The sequence below is a fragment of the Hippopotamus amphibius genome, chromosome 6 (assembly GCF_030028045.1).
Source record: "Hippopotamus amphibius kiboko isolate mHipAmp2 chromosome 6, mHipAmp2.hap2, whole genome shotgun sequence".
NCBI lineage: Eukaryota > Metazoa > Chordata > Mammalia > Artiodactyla > Hippopotamidae > Hippopotamus > Hippopotamus amphibius.
The window spans coordinates 76,296,500-76,320,853 of NC_080191.1; the positions used below are offsets into that span (position 1 = coordinate 76,296,500).

A 24,354-nucleotide genomic window follows, 5' to 3' on the forward strand; every position below is an offset into this window, starting at 1 on the left:
GTACATGTGGATTCACTACACTACGGTTCCTACTTTGGAATATGTTTAACATTTTCCATAACAAAAAGCAAAATAATAATAATAATGCACCCAATTGTTTAATGGGTAGTTTCAGTTTAAGATGAAGAAGTTCTGGAGTTTGTTTGCTCACAACGTGAATATACTTAACACCACTGAAGAATAAACTTAAAAATGGTATAGATGGTAAATGTGACATTCACTTTACCACAATTTTAAAAATTCTTAATATCAATGTACTCAATATGACACAGAAAAAAGGATCTCTTGAAAAAGTGCAATGATTATTAAGTTTTAAGGAATGGTAAATTCTCAAACACAGCTTCTCCCCTAAAGACATATGAAGACAAAATGAGATTCGGGGCTGGAAGCTCTTGAACTTTTTGCAGAGCTATTACTCTCAGCAACTGGCAGGCAGGCAGGCTGTAGCTCCATTCTGCACTTGTGCCTCAGTGCTCTGCCATTGCCACCCCCACCAGAATCCTTCCCTAGGTTAAAGTTCTAACGTTCCAAACCTAATCTTTGTTAGGAGGGTGCTTAAAGAGGGCTGGGGAGGTCTTCCCGACCAGAGGGAAACACAAGGGGCTTTAGAAATGCTGGCGTCTCAGAGCTGGCAACAGATATGTTTAGTTTATGAACAATCAAGCAGCTCTACACTTAAGGCATGTGCACTTTCTTATATCTATATTATACTAATGTTTTTAATTGTACTTCCCAGATACAGACTGATGGTTCAAGGAATGACCAGGACTTGCTCCAGGAAGAAAACTCGGTGGATCTGACCATGAGACCAAGTGACAACTGACTAAAGACTGCTGGGGAAAAACAGACTGGCTCCCGATGTTCCCAGATTATGGAACCAGACTGATTTACAAGCCTTTCCAAAGTATAGTCCGGAGCCACATTCTTGGAAAGATCATTTTCTACGGCAGGGGAAAAGTTCACTAAAGACATTAGCCTCCCACACAACAGGCAAAGAGAATATTCTGACAGAGAGAGTCTACTGGGAGTTAGACCTGGGCCTAGCCCCACCTCTGCCAAAGGGCAGCCCATGGGTCCTGGGCAAGTCATTCTGCCTTAGTTTTACATAAATGTGGGGTCACAACGTGTGCCACCTGACTTCAAACAGCCTTTGCAGCAAGTAAATGAGGTCCTATGTGGAGGAGCTTTGCTGAAGTTAAAGCCTGATGCACAGGCATCAGTATATTTTCCACCTTCACACTAAACAGGGACAAAGGGACTATCAAAGAGGAGGATCCTGGGTGAATTTCTCCTACTCTCTCCCTGAACACTGCTGTAAGTGGAACAGTAATTTGGCAAACTCGATGTGGCTCACACCTAAAACACAGAGCCCAGCCAAGGAAAAATGCACACTCAATGTTTAGATGGAAGAGGGCACACACACCACTGATGTCAACATACCTGCTCTCCAGGGGCTGGCGGCTGCCCGGGCAGCACCACACCACAGACAGCAGTCACCCTGGAGGAGAGGTCAGCTGAAACAAGGTGTCCTTGTAAGTACTGCAGCTCCTTCTCCTTACGCCAAAGGGAGGCTTCTGGATTGGCCAACACCAAGGCCTTCTCCAAGTCCTGCAGCTGGGCCTCTTCTAGCAACCTGAGGGAAATGAGATCTCATCAACTACTCTCATGCCCAGTAAAGCCACATCAAGATCTCCAGGAACGCTCCTGCTTACCTTAACCTGAAATGGGTCAGTTCCTCACTATTAAAAATCTTCTTAAGGAATGATAACTTGTGCTCTTCATTCATACAGGTGACCAAGGCAAGACAATTGGCTGTGTACCTGGAAAAAAAACAAAGTATATAAACTCAGGACCTACAGCTGATTCTAAAGGATGAAGAAGACTGCCAGCCAACTGAACACCAGAAAAGGAAATCTTATAGAACTAACACGGGGGAGGGTAGAAAACATAAATAAAGTAAAATAAATTCACTGATGGAACACAAAAACAATGGAATTCCACTCTTATCATCTGATTTCCCTCTGAAATATCACATGAAAGGGAATAAAAACCCCAAAGGCAGCAGAACAAAAACAACATATTTTAAACAGTTTCCTTTCCCTCCTCACGCAAACAACTCCAGACTCCCTCAACCATCCCCACGCTAGAAGCACAGGAATAGCCCAACAGCGACGCACCAGCGGACCAAGGTGTCGTGGCTCCTGAGGAGTGGGACGCACACACTCCAGTCCCACAGCTCCCGGAACACAGACTGCTCTTGCTGCAGAAACTTGTAAGCTGCTTCCATTAGGTCCCGGAGCTTCATCCGCCTGCGCCCATACCGAACTGGATTTGCATCTGAACTCTCTAGGAAGAGTCTTTGAAAGACTGGAGAAGTGTCCTTGAAATACCTCAGGGCAAACCTTCAGAAAGAAAAAGAACTTTCATTAGTTAGTAAGAATATCAAAGTATACATGTTAGGACTTCCCTGGTGGCGCAGTGGTTAAGAATCTGTCTGCCAATGCAAAGGAAACGGGTTCAAAACCCTGGTCCCAGAAGATCCCACATGCTGGTGAGCAGCTAAGCCCGTGCACCACAACTACTGAGCCTGCACTCCAGGGCCTGCGAGCCGCAGTTACTGAGCCCCCGTGCCACAGAGCCCAGCCCATGTGCCTAGAGCCTGTGTGCCTGGAGCCTGTGCTCTGCAACAAGAGAAGCCAACAAAATGAGAAGCCCATGCACCTGCAATGAAGAGTAGCTGCTGGTTGCCATAACTAGAGAAAGCCCACGCACAGCAACAAACACCCAATGCAGCCAAAACAAAAAACAAAAAAACAAAGTATTCATAGCCACTTAATGAGACAAGACAACAGGACATAACAGTAACTCCCAAGGGTTTGAGAATGAAAAGAGATGAATGCTTAAAGCCACCTAATCCTAAGACTGTATTCTGTTCAAGTTCAGGAACCAGAATTTCGGCATGAGATATCTGACTAGGAGGAAACAAAAACCACAAGAACTTATCACAAGTGTTTACTACTGAAAATACACTCATTTTTAACAAATATTTATTGACTTCTCACTATGAGTCAGACACTGTGTTTCAGACACTGTGTTAAGTCCTGGAGGTACAAAACCAAGAAGATATGTTCCTTGAGGAGCTTCCTATCTAGGAAGGAAGAGAGTCATAGAAATAAGAGGCACAAAGAAAACAGATTCAAATGAACCTGGGCGAGTAAAGAAGAGATGCTTTGGTTGCATCTTAACACATTATTGACTGGGAGATTTTTGCAGAAACTAATGCCTGTGGTTGTAATGTGTCTCCAGTCAAAGATGTGTTAAAAGATGAAGTGTAGATCCTCATGAAACACAAAGTCAGTAACAATGGAAAAGAGGGACAAAAAGCTACAAGACACACAGGAAGTAATTAACAATGGCAAGAGGAAGTCCTTCCATCAGTAATTACTTTTAATGTAAATGATTTACTCCCAATCAAAAGACATAGACTGGCTGAATGGATTCAAAAAAACAAACAAAAAAACCAGCCTTCAACTATAATATATGCTATGTACAAGAAACCCACTTTGGATCTAAGGCTACACATAGGCTGAACGTGAAAAGATGAAAAAAAAAAAAAAAATTCAAGCAAATGGTAATTCAAAGGGAGCAGGAGTGACTATATCAGTCAAAGCAGACTTTAAATGGATAGAATAATGAGACAGAAGATCAATCAGGAAACAGAGGACTTGAACAACGCTATAGACCAAAGGGACCTAACAGATACATGCAGAATACTCTGCCCAACCACAGTGGAATATATATTCCTCTCACATACACATGGAACATTCTCCAGGGTACAGAACATGTAAGGACACAAAATAAGTCTCAACAAACTTAAAGTACCGAAATTACACAAAACATTTTCTGTATAATTATGTAAAATATTACAATGGAATGAAACTAGAAGGTGACAGCAGAAGGAAAACTGGAAAATCCTAAAATATGTGGAAATTAAACAACATACTCAAACAATCAGTGGATCAAATAAGTCACAAGGAAAATTAGAAAAGACCTTGAAACAAATAAAAAGAAAAATACAAGACACCAAAACCTATGGGATACAGCAAAAGCAATGCTAAGATGGAAGTTTATAAACATGTATATTTAAAAAGATCTCAGGCTAACAACCTAACTTTACACCTCAAGTAACTAAAAAAAGAAGAAACTAGACCCAAAGCTAACCAAAGAAAGGAAATAATAAAGATTAGAGCAGAGATAAAGACTAGAAAAACAACAGGAAAAAAAAATCAACAAAACTAAGAGTTGGTTTTTTAAAAGATCAAGAAAAGTGATAAACTCTTTGATTAAGAAAAAAAAATGGAAGATTCAAAAAACAATCAGAAATGAAAGAGGGAACATTACAGATGGTACAGAAATAAAACAGATTATAAGGAACACTATGAGGGAATTCCCTGGTGGTCCAGTGGTTAGGACTCCATGCTTCCACTACAGGGGGCACAGGTTCAATCCCTGGTCAGGGAACTAAAACCCCACATGCCACACAGCGTGGCAAACAAACAAACAAACAAAAAACAGAAAATAGCACTTGTTGGTAAGGATGTGGAGAAGCTGTAACCCTTGTGGCACTGTGAGTGGGATCACAATGGTGCAATGCCATGGAAAACAGTATGGAGGTTCCTTAAAAATAGATAAATAAAACTAGTGTGCTTTTTTTCACCACAAAGCAAACATACTATTTTAATTACAAATTGAAATACAGTGCATCACATGACAGACTTACTCATATGGCCCAGCAATCCCACTTCTAAGTATATAATCAAAAGAATTGAAAGCAGGGTCTCAAAGAGATTTTTGCACATGCATGTTCATAATAGCACTTTCACGATAGCCAAGAAGTGGAAGCAACCTAAATGTCTTTTAACAGATGAATAAATAAATTGTGGTATATACTTACAACGTAATACCATGTAAACTTAAAAAGGAAGGAAATCCTGTCACATTCAAAAACATATATGAACCTTCAGGACATCATGCTAAGTGAAATAAGCCAACCATAAAAGGATAAATACTGTATGATTCCATTTATATGAGGTATCTAAAGCAGTCAAGTTCACAGATACAGAAAGCAGAATGGTGGTTAGCCGGGGGTTCGGGGGAAGGAGCAAAGGGGAATTGTTTAAAGGGTATAAAGTTTCATTTCTGCAAGACAAAAAACGTATGGAGGTCTGTTTTACAACAATGTAAAAATACTTAACACTACTAAACTGTATACTTAAAAATAGCTAAGATGGCAAATTTTATGATATTTGGGTTTTTTACCATAATAAAAAAAAAGGACATGCATTTTTAAAAATAAAAATAAACTTTAAAAACTTAAATAGGGGACACAGTTCTTGAGGCGCTAGCCTACTGTGTTCCCCCTTTGCCTGGCAAAGAAATAAAGCCACTTTTTCTTTCTCCTCCAAAAATCAAACAACCTTAAATATACTCTACAGAATTTACAAATACTGCAGATATGGTGATTCTCAGTAGATCTCGGTAGTAAATGATGTAGTAGCACATGTCTGTTATTTCTATTGTACTCCTTGGCATGCTGAGCAGAAGGAAACTCAAGGACTGGGAATAGGTATCTGAGCAAACTCCTCTGTGCCCTGTATGTGTTGGTCTATGATGAAAGCTACTGGTTTACTCTTTTCTGCACTCTCATTACCCAGGTCTACTCTGAAGTGGGACTACAACAGGGAGTCTGTCAACAGTAGGTATTACGAACCCAAACGTACAGCTAAGGAAACTGAAGTTGTTAGGTTATTTGCTCAAGGTCACAAAGCTACTAAGTGTAGAGAGGCTATTTGAATCCAGGCTCTCCAGCTCCACTCTGAGAAGTGTGATCCAGCTGCTCTACTGCAGACATGAAGAAGGTGGATTCATCAAGAGCTGGGGTGTTCTAGGTAGACATGAGCACTGAACCGCTGGACACAGAAGCAGATATTAACAGGAAGACAGCAATAAGGTCGAAAATAGAATTTTAAGTCACATAAGGAAGGTACAAACTGGAGAGAACTGATAAACAGGTAGAAAGAACTGGCAGTCCCAGTAAGGAGAAAGACTAGTGTGTTAAGTGAAGCAGCGGGACAGGAGATGGCAGTCTGGGAATGGAGCGTTTGAGCCAGTGATTTCTAAGGTGATGGTACAGATGTGAGTTAGACCTAGGGTGTAACCACTGCCCTGAGCAGGGTACGTGAAATGAAAACAGAAGTCCATTGGCGATTAACCAGTCAAGGTACAACAGAGTCAGCACTGATGGGTAATCCAAGGGTGATATAGGAGCTGGGGTGGGGAAGAAGATGATGCGCCCGTTGCTAAGTTCTTCAAAGACAGAAGAGGAGCTAGGAAGTCGATCAATAATCACAAAAAGCAGCAGCAGAAAATAAAGAAGGTGGCAGGTGTCACAGAGACAAGAATGTCCAGAAAACTTCACAGAACAGAAAGGAGGACACCCACTAAACATGCTGACCGTGAGGGATGTGCAGGGTGAGATTAAAGACCCCCCCCCCACCTGAGTACCAACAGGGACACAGTATCAAGACCACCACAAATGAGTGAAGGCAAGGAGGTAAAAGGAACATTCAGGGAAGAGGCTAAGCGTACAAGGGCGTGGGCAGGCTATGGAGCACACGCAGGCAAGGGTCTGGGTGAGGGAAGAGGCCTGGCTGTCAGGGTGGGAGCACACAAAAATGAGAATTCAGGAGATGGGTGGGAAGCCTTGGGGTTCAATGAGCAAGCCAGCCAAACAGGAACAGAGGCTTGGTAAATTAACGCTCATGATATTCTGAAGGAGACTGGACAAGTGGGTCTTATAAGATTTAGCTGGGGGGACTCCCCTGGCAGTCCAGTGGTTAGGAATCTGGTTGACATTCCCTCCTGAACTTAGCTGACTACAACACCCTTTTCTCTAGAGACCCATCATTTTCAGAGAGTGCTCTAAGATTCTGATCTAAGCAATGATGGATGGACCAATAAAGCATACTTAGGCAGAGAATAGCATGATCAGAATTTTCCTCAGAGAATATTTGAAGACTGTGGAGAATGGTCTCTTTCCTGGGATAAGACAAAGAGTCGTAAGGTCTAAAATGCAACAAGGAACACCATCCAGTTAAACAACTAATCTTGGATGAGCCACTTACTTGGGCAACTCATTACACTCCTTCAAGCATCTAGAAGTAAGACCTGTGGTCCAGTTCTGGCTCTGACACTTAGAACAACTTAGTTAATTTAGTTAACCCCTCTAAAGATTTGAAATGGGACTAATAGTGCCTGAATATGTCACAGTACAAAGATTAATAAGATAATGTTTATCTACTTAATCTAAAACCGTATAAATATGTATTATTACAAAAATATTACCACTCAGTTCCAAAATCCACACTCCTAATTCCCACAGCAGATCTGCAAATTTTCATGCCCAAGGATGTTCAATGTCATGTTATACATCAAAAATTCAAAAAAACAACCTAACTGCCCAACAAAGGGATAAGAAGTGATAAAACACTACACAACTTTTAAAATAACTTTATTTGCTGATGCAAAGATGTCCATATGTGACTAAATTTAAAAACAAGATGCAAGTTAAAAATTATAATATGTGTTTTTATTAAAATTTGTATATAATCAAATGTTTTTAAATTTTATTATAATTTTATTTTAAAAATATATGCACAAATGTCCTAAAATTTGCTGTGGTGATGGTTGCACATATCTGAATATACTAAAAACCACTGAATTTGGGGCTTCCTAGGTGGCATAGTGGTTAAGAATCCGCCTGCCAATGCAGGGGACATGGATTCGATCCCTGCTCCAGGAAGATCCCACATGCCACAGAGCAACTAAGCCCATGCGCCACAACTACTGAGCCTGCGCTCTAGAGCCCGTGAGCCACAACTACTGAGCCCATGTGCTGCAACTACTGAAGCCCACGCACCTAGAGCCCGTGCTCCACAAGAGAAGACATGGCAATGAGGAGCCTATGCACCACAACGAAGAGTAACCCCTGCTCAGTGCAACTAAAGAAAGCCCGCGCACAGCAACAAAGACCCAACACAGCCAATAAAATAAAAAATAAATAAAAAATAAATTTAAAAAAACCCACTGAACTGTACACTTATGTGATATATAAACTACATCTCAATAAAGCCATTTTTAAAATGTGTACATATAAATATATCGGTGTGCACACTCTCAGATGGGTGTAAGAGTAAGAAAAAGAGAAGGGATTTGGGAGGAAACATACCAAACTAACAGCAATTATCTCTGGAGAGTAGAAATTCAAGGTGGAGAGGACCTTTTGCTTTTTATAGTTCTGTATTATTGAGTGTTACTTTAACATATTGCTTTTGTAATTAAAAGATGTTCTTTTCCTTAGAAGAATGCTGCCAAAGTAAAATAATTCGTGGAAGGGGGAAAAGTCTAAAATTAAATGTGTGTTAACCTTTACAGCATTCCTGAACAGTTTTGAAGCAGAGGGGTATAAAAGCGTAACTACTTTTGGTCCCTCATCCTGTTGTACGTCAGCCTGATTTCCGCATGTCTGTCCACAGGTACACAGCGCTTTACGCGTGAAGCAGGCTCTACCACAGCATTCTACCTGCTGCTGCTCACAAAAGATCAGTACGAGGCCCACCAGCTACTGCTCTTTCCAGTCAAAGACACAGCACTGATGTGGATCCACATGTCCAACAAACTGACAGCAAACGCGAAACTAAAGCCAAGAAGTTAACCCAGTACAACACAAAGGAATCCGGGTGATTACAGCAGTCCCCCCGTATCCACAGGGGCTGCGTTCCAAGACACCGAGTGGATGCCGGTAACCACGGGTAGTACTGAGCTCTATACACACTGTTTTCTCCTATACATACAGGCTCATGATAAAGTTTAACTTATAAATCAGGCACAGAATATCCAAGGTATCAGCATCACTACTCTTGTGCTTTGGGGCCATCATTAAGAAAAATAAAGGTTACTTGAACACAAGCACTTTTATACCACAACTCAGATAACTACTAAGCGACTAGTGGGTGGGTAGCAAATACAGCATAGATATGCTGGAGAAACAGGACTCACACCCTGGGCAGGACAGCACAACATTTCATTACACTACTCAGAAGAGCATGCAACTTAAAACTTACGAGTTGTTTATTTTTGGAATTCTCCATTTAATTTTTTTGGATGTGGTTGACTTCAGGTAACTGAAACCATGGGAAATGAAACCACAGATAAGGGGGGAGTGCTGTATTCTTTCCCTCCTGGGAGTATAAATATAATCATTAGCTATAACATGCTGTTCAGATCAACTTCTATATAAATCAGTCAACAAATACATGAATGGCTCAGATAGGATAAGTGGGCAGCACCACAAAGTATAAAAAAAGAGCATGGGCTTTGGAGACAACTCACCTGGGACTGAATTGCAGCTCTGCCACTTTCTAGCAAGGGGATTTTGGGCAAGTTATTTAGCATCTCTGAGCCTCAGTATCCTCATCTAGAAAATGGGAATAACACGTAACCTCTGAGGGTTGGAGACAACGTCAATAAAATGCAAGAGTGGTGGATGTAGCCTTCATCATTAAGGAAAGGTGGCTTCCACAAGATCTGCATGGTTGAGAGGAGTGTGTTAAAACCGGCTCGCAAGGACCAGGGAGAGGGAAGAAACAGGAAAGGGAGAGCAAATTAAAAGAAAAAGCAAAGAACTAAAATATGCAAAATGTAAGAGTAAGGTACAATCAGAACCTAAAAATCAGGTTACACTCCTGAGAGAACAATAAGGGGAAAAGAAAATCAAGACATAATGTAGTACATTAACCATGAAACCATCTACAAAGCTACAGCTGAAGAATCTGGGAACACAAGAATGGAAAGTTAGGAACAGAACTAGATGATTTTTTACAACTAGAACTTTGAAACCTAAATTAGGGTATCAGAATACAGAAAACATCAACAGACCAGAAGTGTTCTCACAAGAGTCCTGACAAAGAATCTGCCCAAGAGTAAAAAATGCATTCAAGGACTCTAGATGCAAAAACAGTAATGAACAAATAACAACAATAAAATGGTAATTATGTGAGGTGAAGGATGTATTGACTAAGGTTACTGTGGTAAACATTTCGCAATATGTGTATCAAACCATCACACTGTACACCTCAAACTTACACAATGCTGTATGTCAATTATATCTCAATAAAGCTGAGGAGAGGAGACCAGTAACAAACAACCAGCATAAGCAAGGGAATAAAAAGAAATACCTTGTAAAAAAAAAAAGAAAAAAGAAATACCTTGTTACTACTGAGATACCTGATGCAAATCCCAAATAGATAGGCACCCTGGCCTCAGAAAGAGGTATGAACCCAAAAATAAGACTGTCATTAAGACCCAAGGGAGCCTGACTGGGTTCCTCCTCTTCAGTCTCTTTTCTAGATTTTCATCCCCATCCCATCGCCCATCTCTTCACTCTTCCACTCCTCGATCTTCCTCCACAATTTCACAGTACAAAACCTTCCCTATTTTCCAAGAGGACAACACACTCATTTTTCTTAATTTAATGATTTCCCTTGCTCCCCTTAAGTAATTGGCTCACACCTCTATTAACGTATTGTATCCTATTGTTTGCAAGTACAGAAACTTTGACTCTCACCCCCATGATATGACCCAGAGCTTTAAGGGAGGACTCCTGTATTTATCCACTGAATAAATGACTGCATCCCATCTAAATATATTAGGTATATTCCTAATACAACAGGTAATTTCCTCTGCAGAGGAAATTTAGAGCACAAGCCAAACTAATCAGCTACATTTCTTAAAACTAAAAATCAAATCCCATTCCACATCACTACCTATAGTTCATTTTATATCACGCATTGACTCATCATTTACACATGGTGATTTTTTGTTTTTGTTTTTGTTTTGCTTGTTTTTAAGTTACTCTATCATGGGCATCTTTGTAGCTGCATTATATCCTTTTTGGAATAAGGTGGGAGTATAAACAAAATATACTGCCTTGGCAAAATGAAAAGAAGAAAAAGTAGGGGTGCCTCACATTTATTTAATAAGAACATAAAATCTGAAGCTTTGGGAAACCAGATGCAGCTAATCCATCTTTTTTTTTAAGAATATACTTTATCTATTGGGCTATTATTTGGCTGCGCTGAGTCAGTTGCGGCATGCATGTGGGATCTAGTTCCCTGACCAGGGATCGAACCCGGGTCCCTTGCACTGGGAGCACAGTCTTAGCCACTGGACCACCAGGGAAGTCCCTAATCCATCATTTTAATGATTCTCAAACACAATCCAAAAGCACTGTACCACTAAGGCTTACGAGAAGTGGGAATTCAAAGTTACTCACACATCAATCCTATAGGGTAAGTACAGGACAGTCAGCATACCTTGTGAAACAGTACCATCCATAGCCAAGTACACCTAAGTGATGAAAGCACCCAGTAAGGCCACAATCTGGATCCTCAATCAACCCAGAGCACAGGTTCCTGATACCACATACGACAGTGATCTTTAACTTTGCTGTATATGTTCCCTCAAACTGGGCCCATTTTTTTCCTCCTCTTTTAGAAAAGCTCACACCAATTAACGACTTCCCCAAGCCTTCATTTCTTATTCCCTCATCCAAGGACCAGACTAGAGCTCATATTTCCAAGAAAGCCAAAGTGTACTGCTTGTGTTGATGAAGACTAATAGTAAGAGATGCTCTACTGAGTGAAGTGAGTCAGACAAAGAAAGACAAATATCATATCATATTGCTTATATGTGAAATCTAAAAAAATGGTACAAATGAACCTATTTACAAACAGAAATTAAGTCACAGATGTAGAAAACCAACTTATGATTACCAAGGGGGAAGAGAGGGATAAATTGGGAGACTGGGACTGACATATACACACTACTATAATACAAACAATAACTAATAAGAACCTGCTGTATAGCACAGGGAACTCTATTCAGTGCTCTGTAATGACCTATATAGGAATGGAGTCTGGAAGAGAATGGATATATACATATGTATAACTGATTCACTTTGCTGTACAGCAGAAACTAACACAATGTTGTAAATCAACTATACTCCAATAAAAAAAATTAAAAATAAAGAGAGATGCTCCTATTAGTGCACAGAACAACATTATTCATGTTTAGAATCACAGTCGTTTACCTCTGACAATCATTTGGCTACCTCTTCTACTCCACACACACCCATCAACTTGAGAAAGCCAGGTGCAGCGGCACATGCCTAGGGCCCAGCTACTCAGAGGCTGAGGCAGGAGGGTGGCCTGAGCCAAGAGTTCCAGGCTGCAAGGTGCTATGCTGACTGGACGTCTGCACTAAGTTCAGCATCACTGGGGTGACTGCATGGGAGCAGAGGACCACCAGGCTGCCTAAGGAGGGGTGAACCAGCCCAAGCTGGAAAGAGAGCAGGTCAAAAGAGAAATGCATTAGAACCCAGCTCTAACACAACTTCTTATCACACTTTGGATATGGACAGATTTATAGAAAGTTGGAAGGGACACTACAGCTACTGCAACCCACCCCCTTCAGCTGCTCCAGCAAGCAAAAATCTCACCCACTGAAGTGGATGCTGTAAGAACCTCAGCTAAAACTCATTCAGATCTGCCTTGTATGCATGTCTTGCCAGATGAAGAATCCTTGAGGGCAGGGCCGATATCTTGGTCATATTTTCCTGTCTTGATGGCCAAGACGTAAAACCTAGTAAATGGTCATTGAACTGAGCTGGATAAATGGCTTCTGCTGTGATTATTTTTATAAAACTGTACCACTCCTCTCTCCTCTTTCTATATTTCCCCTCTTCCCTCCACCTCAACTCAGACTTCCTCCTCACTTCCCAGGAGAGGGTAGGTTCTACCACTTCCAGGAGAGACGTGAAGAATAAAACTGTTACTCACGGGAGGACGTCAGGATGGTTACCAATGAGTTTGCTCATCGACACACAGAGCCGTTCGTGTAAATCATGGTTGACTTGGCCTCCAGCTTTAATGGCTTCAGCATTCCTTTCCAGCAAATCCAAAAGGAGAGGGCGCAGCTGGCGGCCAACCAGCACTGTGCAGTCCTTATCCAGAAGTAACTGTGCTAAGGTACTCAAGATACACTGGCGATCTTGAGGTGTCCACACCTGAGAGAAAGGCAAAACAAAATTTCTACGTAAATGATACTCATTCCTACTGCTACAGAAGAACAGAGTCCTAGCTTAGAATCAAAATATCCAATTTCCAGACTTCATAACTGAGTTTCCCTTATAAAACATAGTGGGGGTTTTTTTGCAATAGAGGACTAGTTAATTGAATGTAAAGGCTATTACATATAAGTTTCAGTCCACTGGGGTTTGAGGTAAAAGGACTGACACGAGGATTCCATGTAAAATGCTAGAAAGCTTCAGCTTCCTTGAAAAATAATCTGTTTTAGAGTCATAACAGTTTCCAGGGAATCCAGTGCCTCCCAACACCTTTGTCTTGAAGGAAAACAGGAATTAAATGAGAAAAAAATAAAGCGCAGTTAGTATGCAAAACTGCCAACTCTCTTGAGGAAAGAAGAGAGATAAGAAATCAATTCTTGGAAATAAATGAGGATATACCCCCATGAAGGCGTCAGACTTTAATTAATAAACAAGACAGATCCAAGGCAGACAGCCACACTTTGATAGCAAGATGAAATAAACCACAAAATTCTAGTGCCTGGGCTCAGAATATCCATAAGCATGAAAAAGAAAACTGAAAAGTATGTAAAAAGCCTCATGTTGCTAGTGTGTATGAAGGTCTGTACAACCCTTGCTGCTGGGCAATGTGACAGTGGGTTTAAATTACCTGAGGGATATAGATATACCCTCTGACCCAGCAAGTCCAATGCTATGAATTTATAGCCTAAAAAGTTTGACACTAAATGGTTATCTATAAGAGTACAGCCTGAACACAACCTAAATACCATATTCAAAAATACAATAATTTTTTCCAAAGTTCCAAACTTGTATGCACTGTTAATAATTTATTCCATTTTATTACTTACTAGCTTTTCACTGTTTGAACATAGCACAACTTGTTTATCCTGTTCGCATGTTGATATTTACACTGTTTCCAGCGATCACCAATAAAGTTACCACGAATATTCATGTACAAGAGATTTATGGACATATTTTCATTACTCTTTTTCTTTTTAGTTTTTGGCCCAGCTGCACAGCATGTGGAATCTTAATTACCCAGACAGGAGATCAAACCCGTGGCCCCTGCAGTGGAAGCATGAAGTCTTAACCACTGGACCATTAGGGGAGTCCTTCATTACTCTTTTTTTTTTTTTAAGTGAAGTACAGTTGATTTACAATGTTTCAGGTGTACAGCAAAGGGATTCAGTTATACATATATATGTATATATCCTTTTTCAGATTCTTTTCCATTATAGGTTTATCATAAGACATTGTGCTATACTGCAAGTCCTTGTTATTTATTTTAAATATAGTAGTGTATCCGTTAATCCCAAATTCCCAATTTATCCCCCTCCCCATATTTTCATTACTCTTAATCTTTTTATTACCGAAGAGTGAGATTGCTGGGTCACACAGTAACTGTATGCTTAAACTGATAATAAACTTTTGGCCACGCAGTACAGCTTGCAGAATCCTAGTTCCCCAGCCAGGGATCGAACCCGGGCCCTCAGTAGTGAAAGCATGGAATCCCTAACCACTGGACCGCAATGGAATTCCCTAAACTTTTATTTTTAACTTTAAAAAATTTAAAGAAAATTTTCAATGTTTAAGAGAAGTTGTTTTCCAAAGTATTTGCACCATTTCACATCCACACCAGCAATGTCTGAATGCTTCAGCTGCTACATAACTTCACCAATAGGTAGTATTACTGACTTTAATTTTAGTCATTCTAGTGGAGGTGGAGTGGTATATGGTATGAAACAGCCATTTATTTATCTTCTTTTGTGATGTATTTGTTAAAATCTTTTACCCATTTTTAAATTGGGTTGCTTCTGTATTAACTATAATGGTTTTTGTAGATCCTCTATATCAGCTTGAGGAAGTTTTGTTCTATTCCTATCTTGTTTTTGTCTATTTCTTGAATGAGCTTTGGTAATCCGTATTCTTTGAATGCTCCTGTCATCTAATTGTCTAATTTATTGGCATAAAATTTTTCATACTAGTTACTTATCTTTTTATTCTTTTTAAAATTTGTACTGGTGGCCTTCTTTCATTCCTGATAGTTTGGATTTTTCCCTTTTATTCTTGGTCAATCTTTTCAAAGAATTAACTTTTGGTTTCACTGGTTTGCTATATTGTTTGTCCATTTTCTATTTCATTCATTTCCACTGTTATCTTTATTATTTTCTTCATTCTATTTATTTTGGCTTTAATTTGCTCTTCTTTTTCTAATTTCCTAAGATCTAAGCTTAAAAAATATCACTAATTTCAAACCATTTTTTCATGAGAACTTAATGTTATAAATTTCCCTCTAAATGTTATGAATTCCCTTCTAACTGTTATAGCTGCAACCCACAAATTGTTTAAGCCACCATACAGCTCAAAATATTTTCTGATTCTCCCAGTGATTTCTTCTCTAACCATCAGTTTCTTTTTAATTTTCTTATTTAATCTCTAACATTTAGGGATTTTTCCCAGCCTCATTTTGAGGGTTTTTCCCCCTAATTTAATCTCATTGGGGTAAATGAATATGCCTTGTACAATTTCAATTCTCCTACATTTGTTGAGACTTGTCTAATGGCCCATCTATGATCTACCTTACTGAATGTTCCAGGTGTGCAGAGCATGTATTCTGCAATTACTGGGCACAGCATTCCATGAATGCCATTTAGGTCAGGTCTGCTGATGTTGTTCATGTCTTCCATATCCTTACTGATCTTCTGTATTTGTGCTATCAATTACTGAGGCTAGAGTGTTAAAAGTCTCCAATTATAATTGTTTATTTTTCCTTTTCTGTCACTTTTTGATTCATGTATTCTGATATCCTGTTAGTAGGCATACACATACTTAGGGTTTCTTTCTTAATTTTGCACTACTGACATTGGGGCTGGAGAATTCCTGTGTTGTGAAAGCTACCCTGTGCACTAAAAGATGTTTAACAGCATCCCTGGCCTCTACTCTCTAGATACCTGTAGAACCCCCAAGACAAGTTGTGACAACCAAAAAACATCTCTAGATTTGCCCCAAAAAGCAAAATTGCCCTCAGTTGAGAACCATCAGAGTGGGAAAAACAAAAACACTTCAGAAAATAAAGTTTCTTTAAAAACTTAAAAAAAAAAAAAAAACCAACAATACTTCATATACCATTTTAGAAAGCTTGGATTTTGATTCTGCAGACAATGGGGAGCTTTTAGGCAGAATGGTGATAGATTCAGATTCGTCTTATTAGTGATAATCTATATTAAATGATCAGAATAGGGATGGGAGATAACAGCTAAAGGGAATGAGGGCTTCTTTTCACCACTAAAAGTGTTCTGAAATGGACTGTAGTGACAGTTGCACACATCTGTGAACAGAGGAAAAAACCCTGAAGTGTACACTTAAATGGATGAATTTTATGGTACATGAATTATATCTTAAAGCTGTCTTTAAAAAACTGTAATCATAACTCACACTTATTGATTATTTACTATGGGCCAGGCACTGTGGTAAGCTCCTCAAATGCACTATCTAGATCTCACAACAATCTTATTTATAGCAATAATAACAGCGACTGTTTTATAGACAGCACTTACTATATTCTAGGCATCTAATCCTCATAGCAATCCATGAAGTATGTAAAATTATCCCCACTTTACAGATAAGGAAACTGAAAAATAAAAAGGGGGTAAGTGGGGATATGTGTATAAAAACAGATGATTGAACTTGGTGTACCCCCCCCAAAAATAAAAAAAAAAGGGGGTAAGGTCACAAAGCTAGGAGCAGAACCAGGAATCCACATCACAGAATCTGGCTCCAGAGTCCCTGCTTTTAACTACTCTTGGTAACTAGCAGCTACCATATATAATACATACCATATCAAGAAATTGAGACTTAGGAGAGTTGAGCAACTTGTGGGAGGCCCCAAAAGCAATTAAATAAAAGATAACAGAGGGACTTCCCTGGTGGTCCAGTGGTTAAGACTCCACACCTCCACTGCAGGGGGCGCAGGTTCAATTTCTGGTCGGGGAACGGGGAACTAAGATCCCACAAGCGGTGTGGTGCCACCAAAAACCAAACCAAACCAAACCAAACCAGACAAAAGAGAATGAATTTGCTCTTCAGCCATACTTCAGTCCCAGTACCCATGCATGCTCTTAAGCACTCTGCTCTTCCTCAGCACAGACAGTGATCGAGGTAAGATGTGATTCTGTGATTTATAATAAGAAATACATATTTGATCTTCAACCCCATTCCAAGTTCCTAAACCCCTTGGAATTTCCTGTGATGGGAGAGAGATAAAGGTGTGTTGTTATGTTAATGCAGTGAATTTTGGAAAACAGCAAGGATGGGAGCTGGTTGCCAGGAGAACTAACCATGTGATTAGAGGATTAGAACTTTCAGCCCTGTGCCTTGACCTCCGGGGAGAGCAGAAGGGCTAGAAATCGACAGTTCAATCAGCAATGGCCAGAGAGTTAATCACTTGTGCCTATGTAAGGAAGCTTCCATTAAAAACCCAAAAGAACATGGTTCGGAGAATCCCAGGGTTGGTTGTCCTAGTAAGTAAAATATTTCTCTGGGTTCTGTGAGCTGCTCTAGCAAATTAATCAAACCCAAGGGAGTGGTTGGAACCACCAATTTAAAGCCAGTTGGTCAGAAACACAGGTTTTTCTGAAACCTGTGGGTATGTCAGGGGTAGGAGAAGTCTTTTAGGGCTGAGCCTTTATCCTGAAGAATATGATGCTTGTCGCAGATAAACAGTGTCAGAATTGAGTTAAATTGTAGGACACCACCTGGTGTCTGAGAATTGCTTGGTGGTGTTGGAAAGAAAACCCCTATGCTGGAATTAAGAGTCAGAACTGTAGGACGGTAGTGGTAGTAGGGATGAAGAAAAGGGAATAGATTCAATACCGAGTGAGGAAAATCAGGAGGACTTGGCTATATGTGACAGAAAAGGAGTGAAAAGAGTTGAGGACACTCAGTTCTCTATAAGGGACTGAATAGAGAGACGGTGGTGTCACCAGCCTAGATAAAAAACAAAAAAGGAAGCACGATCCTAAAAAATTCTTACCTCAGATCCCAAACTCCATGAGAAGCAATGTTTCAAAAGTCTTTGCTGGGAATTCCCTGTGGTCTAGTGGTTAGGACTCCGTCCTTTCATTGCCGAGGGCCCGGCCGGGGAACTAAGAGAACTAAGATTCTGTAAGCCTCTTGGCTTGGCCCAAAAAACAAACAAAAAAAGCCTTTGCTTTCCAGTAAAAATTATTTTCCAAAATAGGAGAAAAATAGAATGACAACACAATCAATTCTTCTCTGAGTAAAGGGCTTAAAATTATTACTGAAAATGGAAAGGAACAAACCTGAAAGACACCTCTCAGACTGGATGAAATCTGAGAGACAGATGTGAGACAGATAAAAGGGGAAGCACAGGTGTCCCAATCTCCTTAATTCAGCTAAACTTTTCAGTAGCTTTTAAGTGCCTTAGCATTACTATATACAGTCTCAGAATCTGAGTGGTTCTCGCAGTTGAAAATGTCATATTCTCTTAAAAAAGGCTACAAACCATTTTCCCATTTTACTCGCAATACATAAGCGCCGCTTTTACATCCAATTACAGTGGAGAATCATAAATAAATCCCCTGTTGTTGGTGGTCCATGATTCCTAGCATCAGAGCCTGTACTCTACATGCAGGCCCACTTACAGAAAAATATATCTGGCCACAGTACATAATTGAGAAGCCTGTCACCACAAACTCAGCTCATATAAACTGATCATCTCTTTCCTTGGTCCAGCCCACCAAAAATCAGTTTTCTTTCTACACCTCTTCATTTATGTTTGTGATTCCCTTCCCTGGGGGAATCACAGGCCAGATGACCCCCAGGCATATCCTCCACGCCTCCCTCCCCTTTACTCTACACGTTCAATTTGTTGTCACCAAACAGAAATGCCTCTCATATTAATTCCCAGCCGCTCCAGACCCAAGATACTGCTGTTGCTTCCTAAGCAATAGGATATATACGTCCTAGATACTGGGGTTAGAGAAAAAAAAATTCTACTGTCAAGAAGCTCACAGACATTGGGGGTGGTAGTGGGGAAGCATAAAATAGAAAGTTAAAATGCCACGTGAAAAAGACTCAGACAGCGGGTGGTCCGCGAGAGAAGGCTCTTAAACGGCCAGAGCACCCATTTCCCAGAAAACCAATTCGTAATTCCTATAGCTTAGGAATTACGCACTCGCTGTCTCGCTTTGTGCATCCGCTGTTTTCTGTTTATGAACTGTCTCCAAAAATAGACTCTAAATTCCCTGGGGGCAGAGACCGTGATGGATTTATCCCTTTCCCTCAAAGCGCCACACTGTGTCCTACGCACCGCAGGGACACAGTCAATACTTGTCCGTGGGCCGAAAAGTCGGGACGGGGCAGGAAAGGAACATTCACCCAGGCTCACAGGGCTGGTCGGGCTCGGCACACTTAAGTGATACACATGTCAAAAGCGCAGACACGCAACCTCAATTACAGAAAAACCAACCACATCTCCCTCCGCAGGAAGGCCACGTCTGCCGCTCGCAGCCAGGACGCCGCAAGGGGGTAAGTCGGCGGTGAGGGGAAGGCAAAGCTCTCCCCCGAAACAAAAGCCTCCTTCCAGGCTCCTCAAACGCGCGCGGACGGCCCCGCCACTGGCCAGCGCTGGGGGGCCGGCCAGAGTGACCAGACGCCGCTTCCCTGTCCCCTGCGGCTCCGAGCAGGGCCGTGGGGCGCGCGCCAGGCGGGTGGCGGCGGCGGCCGCCGGGCGCTTCCCCTCTCGCGGCTTCTCTTACCTGCTTGACCAAGAACCTGCCCAGCTCGCTGCGGCTCTTCTCGTTCTTGGCGGCGATTAACCGCAGCGGCGCGGCCGCCACCTCCAGCAAGAAGTGCTCCATGACCGCGGGCCTTCCGCCCCGGGACTGCCACACGCGCTCCCGGCTTCGTGCTCAGAACCACCCCCAGCCGCTGAGGTCCCCGCGCCGGGGCTGCCACCGAGTACGCCCCGAGGGAAAGCGGCCGCTGCGGCTCCGCGGGTACCCGGAGAGCTGCCGCACATGTGGGGGGAGCACGTGGCGCGCTGCGTCATCAGTCCGCGACCGCGCCGGCCCCGCGACGCCGGCCCCGCCCCCTCAGCGCCGGAAACGCAGAGCGTCACTAGCGAGCCAGCTCCCGCTGGGGCGTCGGAGCAGAAATGGCTTTTGCTGGCTCAGGCTAGTGCTCGCTTGCTGAGATGGGACGTCTGGAGTACACGAGTGGCGGGACAGTGAAACAAGATTCCGCCGTGTGGGAGAAGCTAGGGAGCCCCTAGGGCGGTGGGATCCTCAGCCCACCATGCCTCCTTCTCCCTCAATAGGCAAAAAGATCTGCTAGGAATGGAAAGCAGATTTGCCCCCTCTGACGCAGCAATTCCCCTTTTCGACCTCTGGCCTCTGGAAATTCATACGCAAGTGTAACAAGCATAGCCCTTTCAGCATTCTTAATATAAATATTGGATATAAGTGTTAAGATGGGTGATAAAAGAAATGTTCACATATAGAGATAAAGACGTTCTGACTTGAGTTAACTTGAATTTTATGTTAACTAAAATAGCCTGTTTATGACCTATCAGACAGACGTAAATTATACGTCAGCTCTAATTTTTAAAGAAAAGAGCACATTGACCAGAAGTAAAGAATGTCCATGTTAAAAATAAAGATTAAATGCCTTTCCTCCTGGAGCGCTGATGCTAGTAGTCCTTTGATGATAAGATTTACCTTTCCAGGTGCCAAGGCCGTGCTGATTCGCCCTGTACTTGCTGATCTGTGTGTGTGGTGGTGATGTTGTTTAAAACCTTGAAGAAATGTAACCCTGTCTTCAATGTTCTTTGTTCTGACAAGATACAAAACTGCTGGAAACCATGCTTCTCTGGAGCATCTTCTCAGAGTAATCTGGCAAGCTGGCTTCTGGGCTAGTCCTTAGTTTGACTCAAATAAAACTCTTTCCTATTCTTATTATAGATCATTATTTTTGTTGACATAGGAATGAAATAAAGTATGGCAAATAGGATACAGAATATTCTGAAGGTACTGTGAAGAGTGGAGTAGAAAAGTACATAAAAATTAAAAGTGCATTTATTCAAGTTCATGAACAACCCAAAATAATGACCAAGTCAGACTAGTGGTTGCCTTTGGGGGATATTGCCTGCAAAGGGCCTAAGGGAACCTCCTAGGGCAATGGAAATGTTTCATTATCTTCCCCGGGTGGTGGTTGCTCTGGTAGATACAAAAGAAAAAAAAACCAAATGTACATTTAACAGTTGTGCATTTTTGCAAATTACCTCTAAAACGTGTTTTAAAAAGGGTAGACCTTTCTGTGCTGACATGGGTAGATTTCCAAAGGAAGTGTATACTCTGTTTTGACCTTTTAAAAATGCACTTGAGGACTTCCCAGGTGGCACAGTGGGTAAGAATCCGCTTGCCCATGCAGGGGACACAGCGGGTTTGATCCCTGTCCCAGGAAGATACCACATACCATGGAGCGACTAAGCCCGTGCGCCACAACTATTGAGCCTGTGCTCTAGAGCCCATGAGCCACAACTACTGAGCCCATGTGCCACAACTACTGAAGCCCACGTGCCTAGAGCCCATGCTCTGCAACAAGAGAGGCCACCGCAAGGAGAAGCCTGCGCACCACAAGGAAGAGTAGCTCCCACTCGCCGCAACTAGAGAAAGCCCGTGTGCAGCAACGAAGACCCAACACAGCCAATAAAATAAATAAATGCATAAATTTATTTAAAAAATAAAATAAATAAAAATGCATTTGAACTTGAAATTTTGTTCAGGATTTGAATGTTTCCTTCTTGAGGAACTCAAACTCAAGAGCAGAACTTCCAGAACGAGTGAACTGTGAAAATAAGGCAGAATACATTTCCAAATAATATTTTTAAATTTCCCAGAAGATTGAGAGGGTTCCCTTGGAGTTCAAAGCGTAATAGATGAAAAATTACCCACATTTGGGGAGTTACTGAATTTTTTCCCTGGGTATCTCCAATGTATACATGAAGTGTACATGTTAATTAACATATGTTTGTTTTTCTCTTGTTAATCTGTCTTTTATTACAGAGGTCTCAGCCAAGAACTCAGAAGGATAGAGGAAAATTATTTTTCCTCCCCTACATACCCTTTCTCAGGAATATGTTGAAAAAGGTGTTCCCCTATATGAGAGTATAAACCAAGAAAGAGGAAGATATGTGATCTAGGAAGTGAGAGATTCAACACAAAGGAAAATGTGAAAAGAATACTCAGGATGACTGTTAAGAGAAATCCCAAGACTTTCGGCTGGGCAGCAGCAAGAAGCAACAGCTCTCAAGTAACTAAATTGACAGGTCAGATCAGTGGTTGCCTGGGTATAAGAGTGGAAGAAAAACTGACTGCAAAGAGCCGTGAGACAACATTTTGGGGTGATGGAAATGTCTAACAGTGGATTGTGGTGATGGTGGCACAACTCTATAAATTTACTAAAATCGTTGAATTGCACACTTCCAATGGGTGAATTATGCCTCAATAAAGCTCTAAAAGTAATGCAAATAATAATCAAGAAGGAGTAAGACATACATAGTTATCGATGAAACGAGATTGGCAATATGTTGATAATTATTGAAACTGAATGATGGGTAGTGGGAGTCCATAGACTCACCTTTCTACTATTGTTTATGTTTGAAATTTTCAATAATAAAAGATAAAATAATATGTTTTTAAGAGGCCACTAGGGTCATGTCAAAAGGTACAAAAGGGTAGCAGAATATACCACCCCCAAAACAAGCCACTTTGGCATGAAGGATTTCAAGACATGCCACCCCCAAATATGCCACTTTGGCATATTGACTATTTGGAGCTAAAGGTACTTGGGAAACAACGGATGTAGATGTTTCTACCTAAAAACAGGCCATCAAATTTCCCATGAGAAATATGCCCTCCCTGAATCAGCAATAAAAGAACATCATATCACCAGAGACCGGTAATCAATATTGAAATGGGTCTGTAGAAACAAACTTACTAAAACAACCCTTATCTTCCATATACCTCATAGTATCTTTCCTACAATTTACTGCCCCTAGCCCAAACCCCTTTTGTCATGTTATTTCTTCACCAACTTACTGCTTCCTTGTCTAAAAGGTATATAAGCTTTCTTGAACTGAAGGCAATTGACAGAAACAAATACAGGCACACATTGGAGATACTACAGGTTTGGTTCCAGATTAGCACAATAAAGCAAACATCAAAATAAAGTGAGGCACATAATTTTTTTGGTTTCCCAGTGCACTTAAAAGTTATGTTTAACTTTTGAGCCCGTGTGCTGCAACTACTGAAGCCCGAGCACCCAGAGCCTGTGCTCCATAACAAGAGAGGCCACCACAATGAGGAGCCTGAGCTATACTATATTATAGTCTACTGTGTGCTATTAATAACATTATATCTAAAAAAATTACATACCTTAATTTAAAAATAGTTTATTGCCAAAAACTGCTAACCATCATCTGAGCCTTCAGGAAGTCATCTTTTTGCAAGAGTATCATCAAAGATCACTGACCACAGATCACCGTAACAAATATAATAATAATGAAAACGTTTGAAATGTTGGGAGAATTACCAAAATGTGACCCAGAGACACTAAGTGAGCAAATGCTATTGGAAAAATGGTGCTGATAGATGTGCTTAATGCAGGGTTGCCACAAACCTTTGATTTGTAAAAATCACAGTATCTGTGAAATACAGTAAAGTGAAGCACAACAAAACAAGGTATGCCTATACAAGAGCCCTCCTCCTCTTTGCCTAAAAGCAGGACATTAATTAATTAATTTTAAAATTAATTAATTAATTTATTGCATGGGGTCTTCGTTGCTGCACATGGGCTTTCTGTAGTTGCAGCAAGCAGGGGCTACTCTTCATCATAGTGCTTGGGCTCCTCATTGTGGTGGCCTCTCTTATGGAGCACAGGCTTTAGGCACTCAGGCTTCAGTAGTTGCAGCACACCGGCTCAACAGTTGTGGCTCACGGGCTCTAGACCACAAGCTCCGTAGTTGTGGCACACAGGCTTAGCTGCTCCACGGCGTGTGGGATCTCCCTGGAGCAGGGCTCGAACCTGTGTCCCCTGCATTGGCAAGCAGA

At 41.3% G+C, this 24,354-nt stretch overlaps 1 protein-coding gene across 5 annotated transcripts in view; it reads right to left on the reverse strand.

Moving 5' to 3' along the window:
- MDN1 (midasin AAA ATPase 1) overlaps positions 1 to 20,228 on the reverse strand; it is a 149,131-nt gene extending 128,903 nt beyond the window's left edge. For 3 of the 5 annotated variants that reach the window (XM_057737965.1, XM_057737964.1, XM_057737963.1), the window contains exons 1-5: positions 20,002 to 20,224; positions 12,957 to 13,183; positions 2,178 to 2,402; positions 1,713 to 1,820; positions 1,441 to 1,633 (exon numbers count right to left, since the gene is read on the reverse strand). In XM_057737965.1, coding sequence (XP_057593948.1) covers positions 1,441 to 1,633; positions 1,713 to 1,820; positions 2,178 to 2,402; positions 12,957 to 13,183; positions 20,002 to 20,103 — 855 coding nt within the window. In that variant the 5' untranslated portion in view covers positions 20,104 to 20,224. Of the gene's footprint in view, positions 1 to 1,440; positions 1,634 to 1,712; positions 1,821 to 2,177; positions 2,403 to 12,956; positions 13,184 to 20,001 lie in introns of all 5 variants that reach the window. The other 2 variants (XR_009054222.1, XR_009054223.1) reach the window with 2 other exon arrangements.
- Positions 20,229 to 24,354: the final 4,126 nt, after the last annotated feature.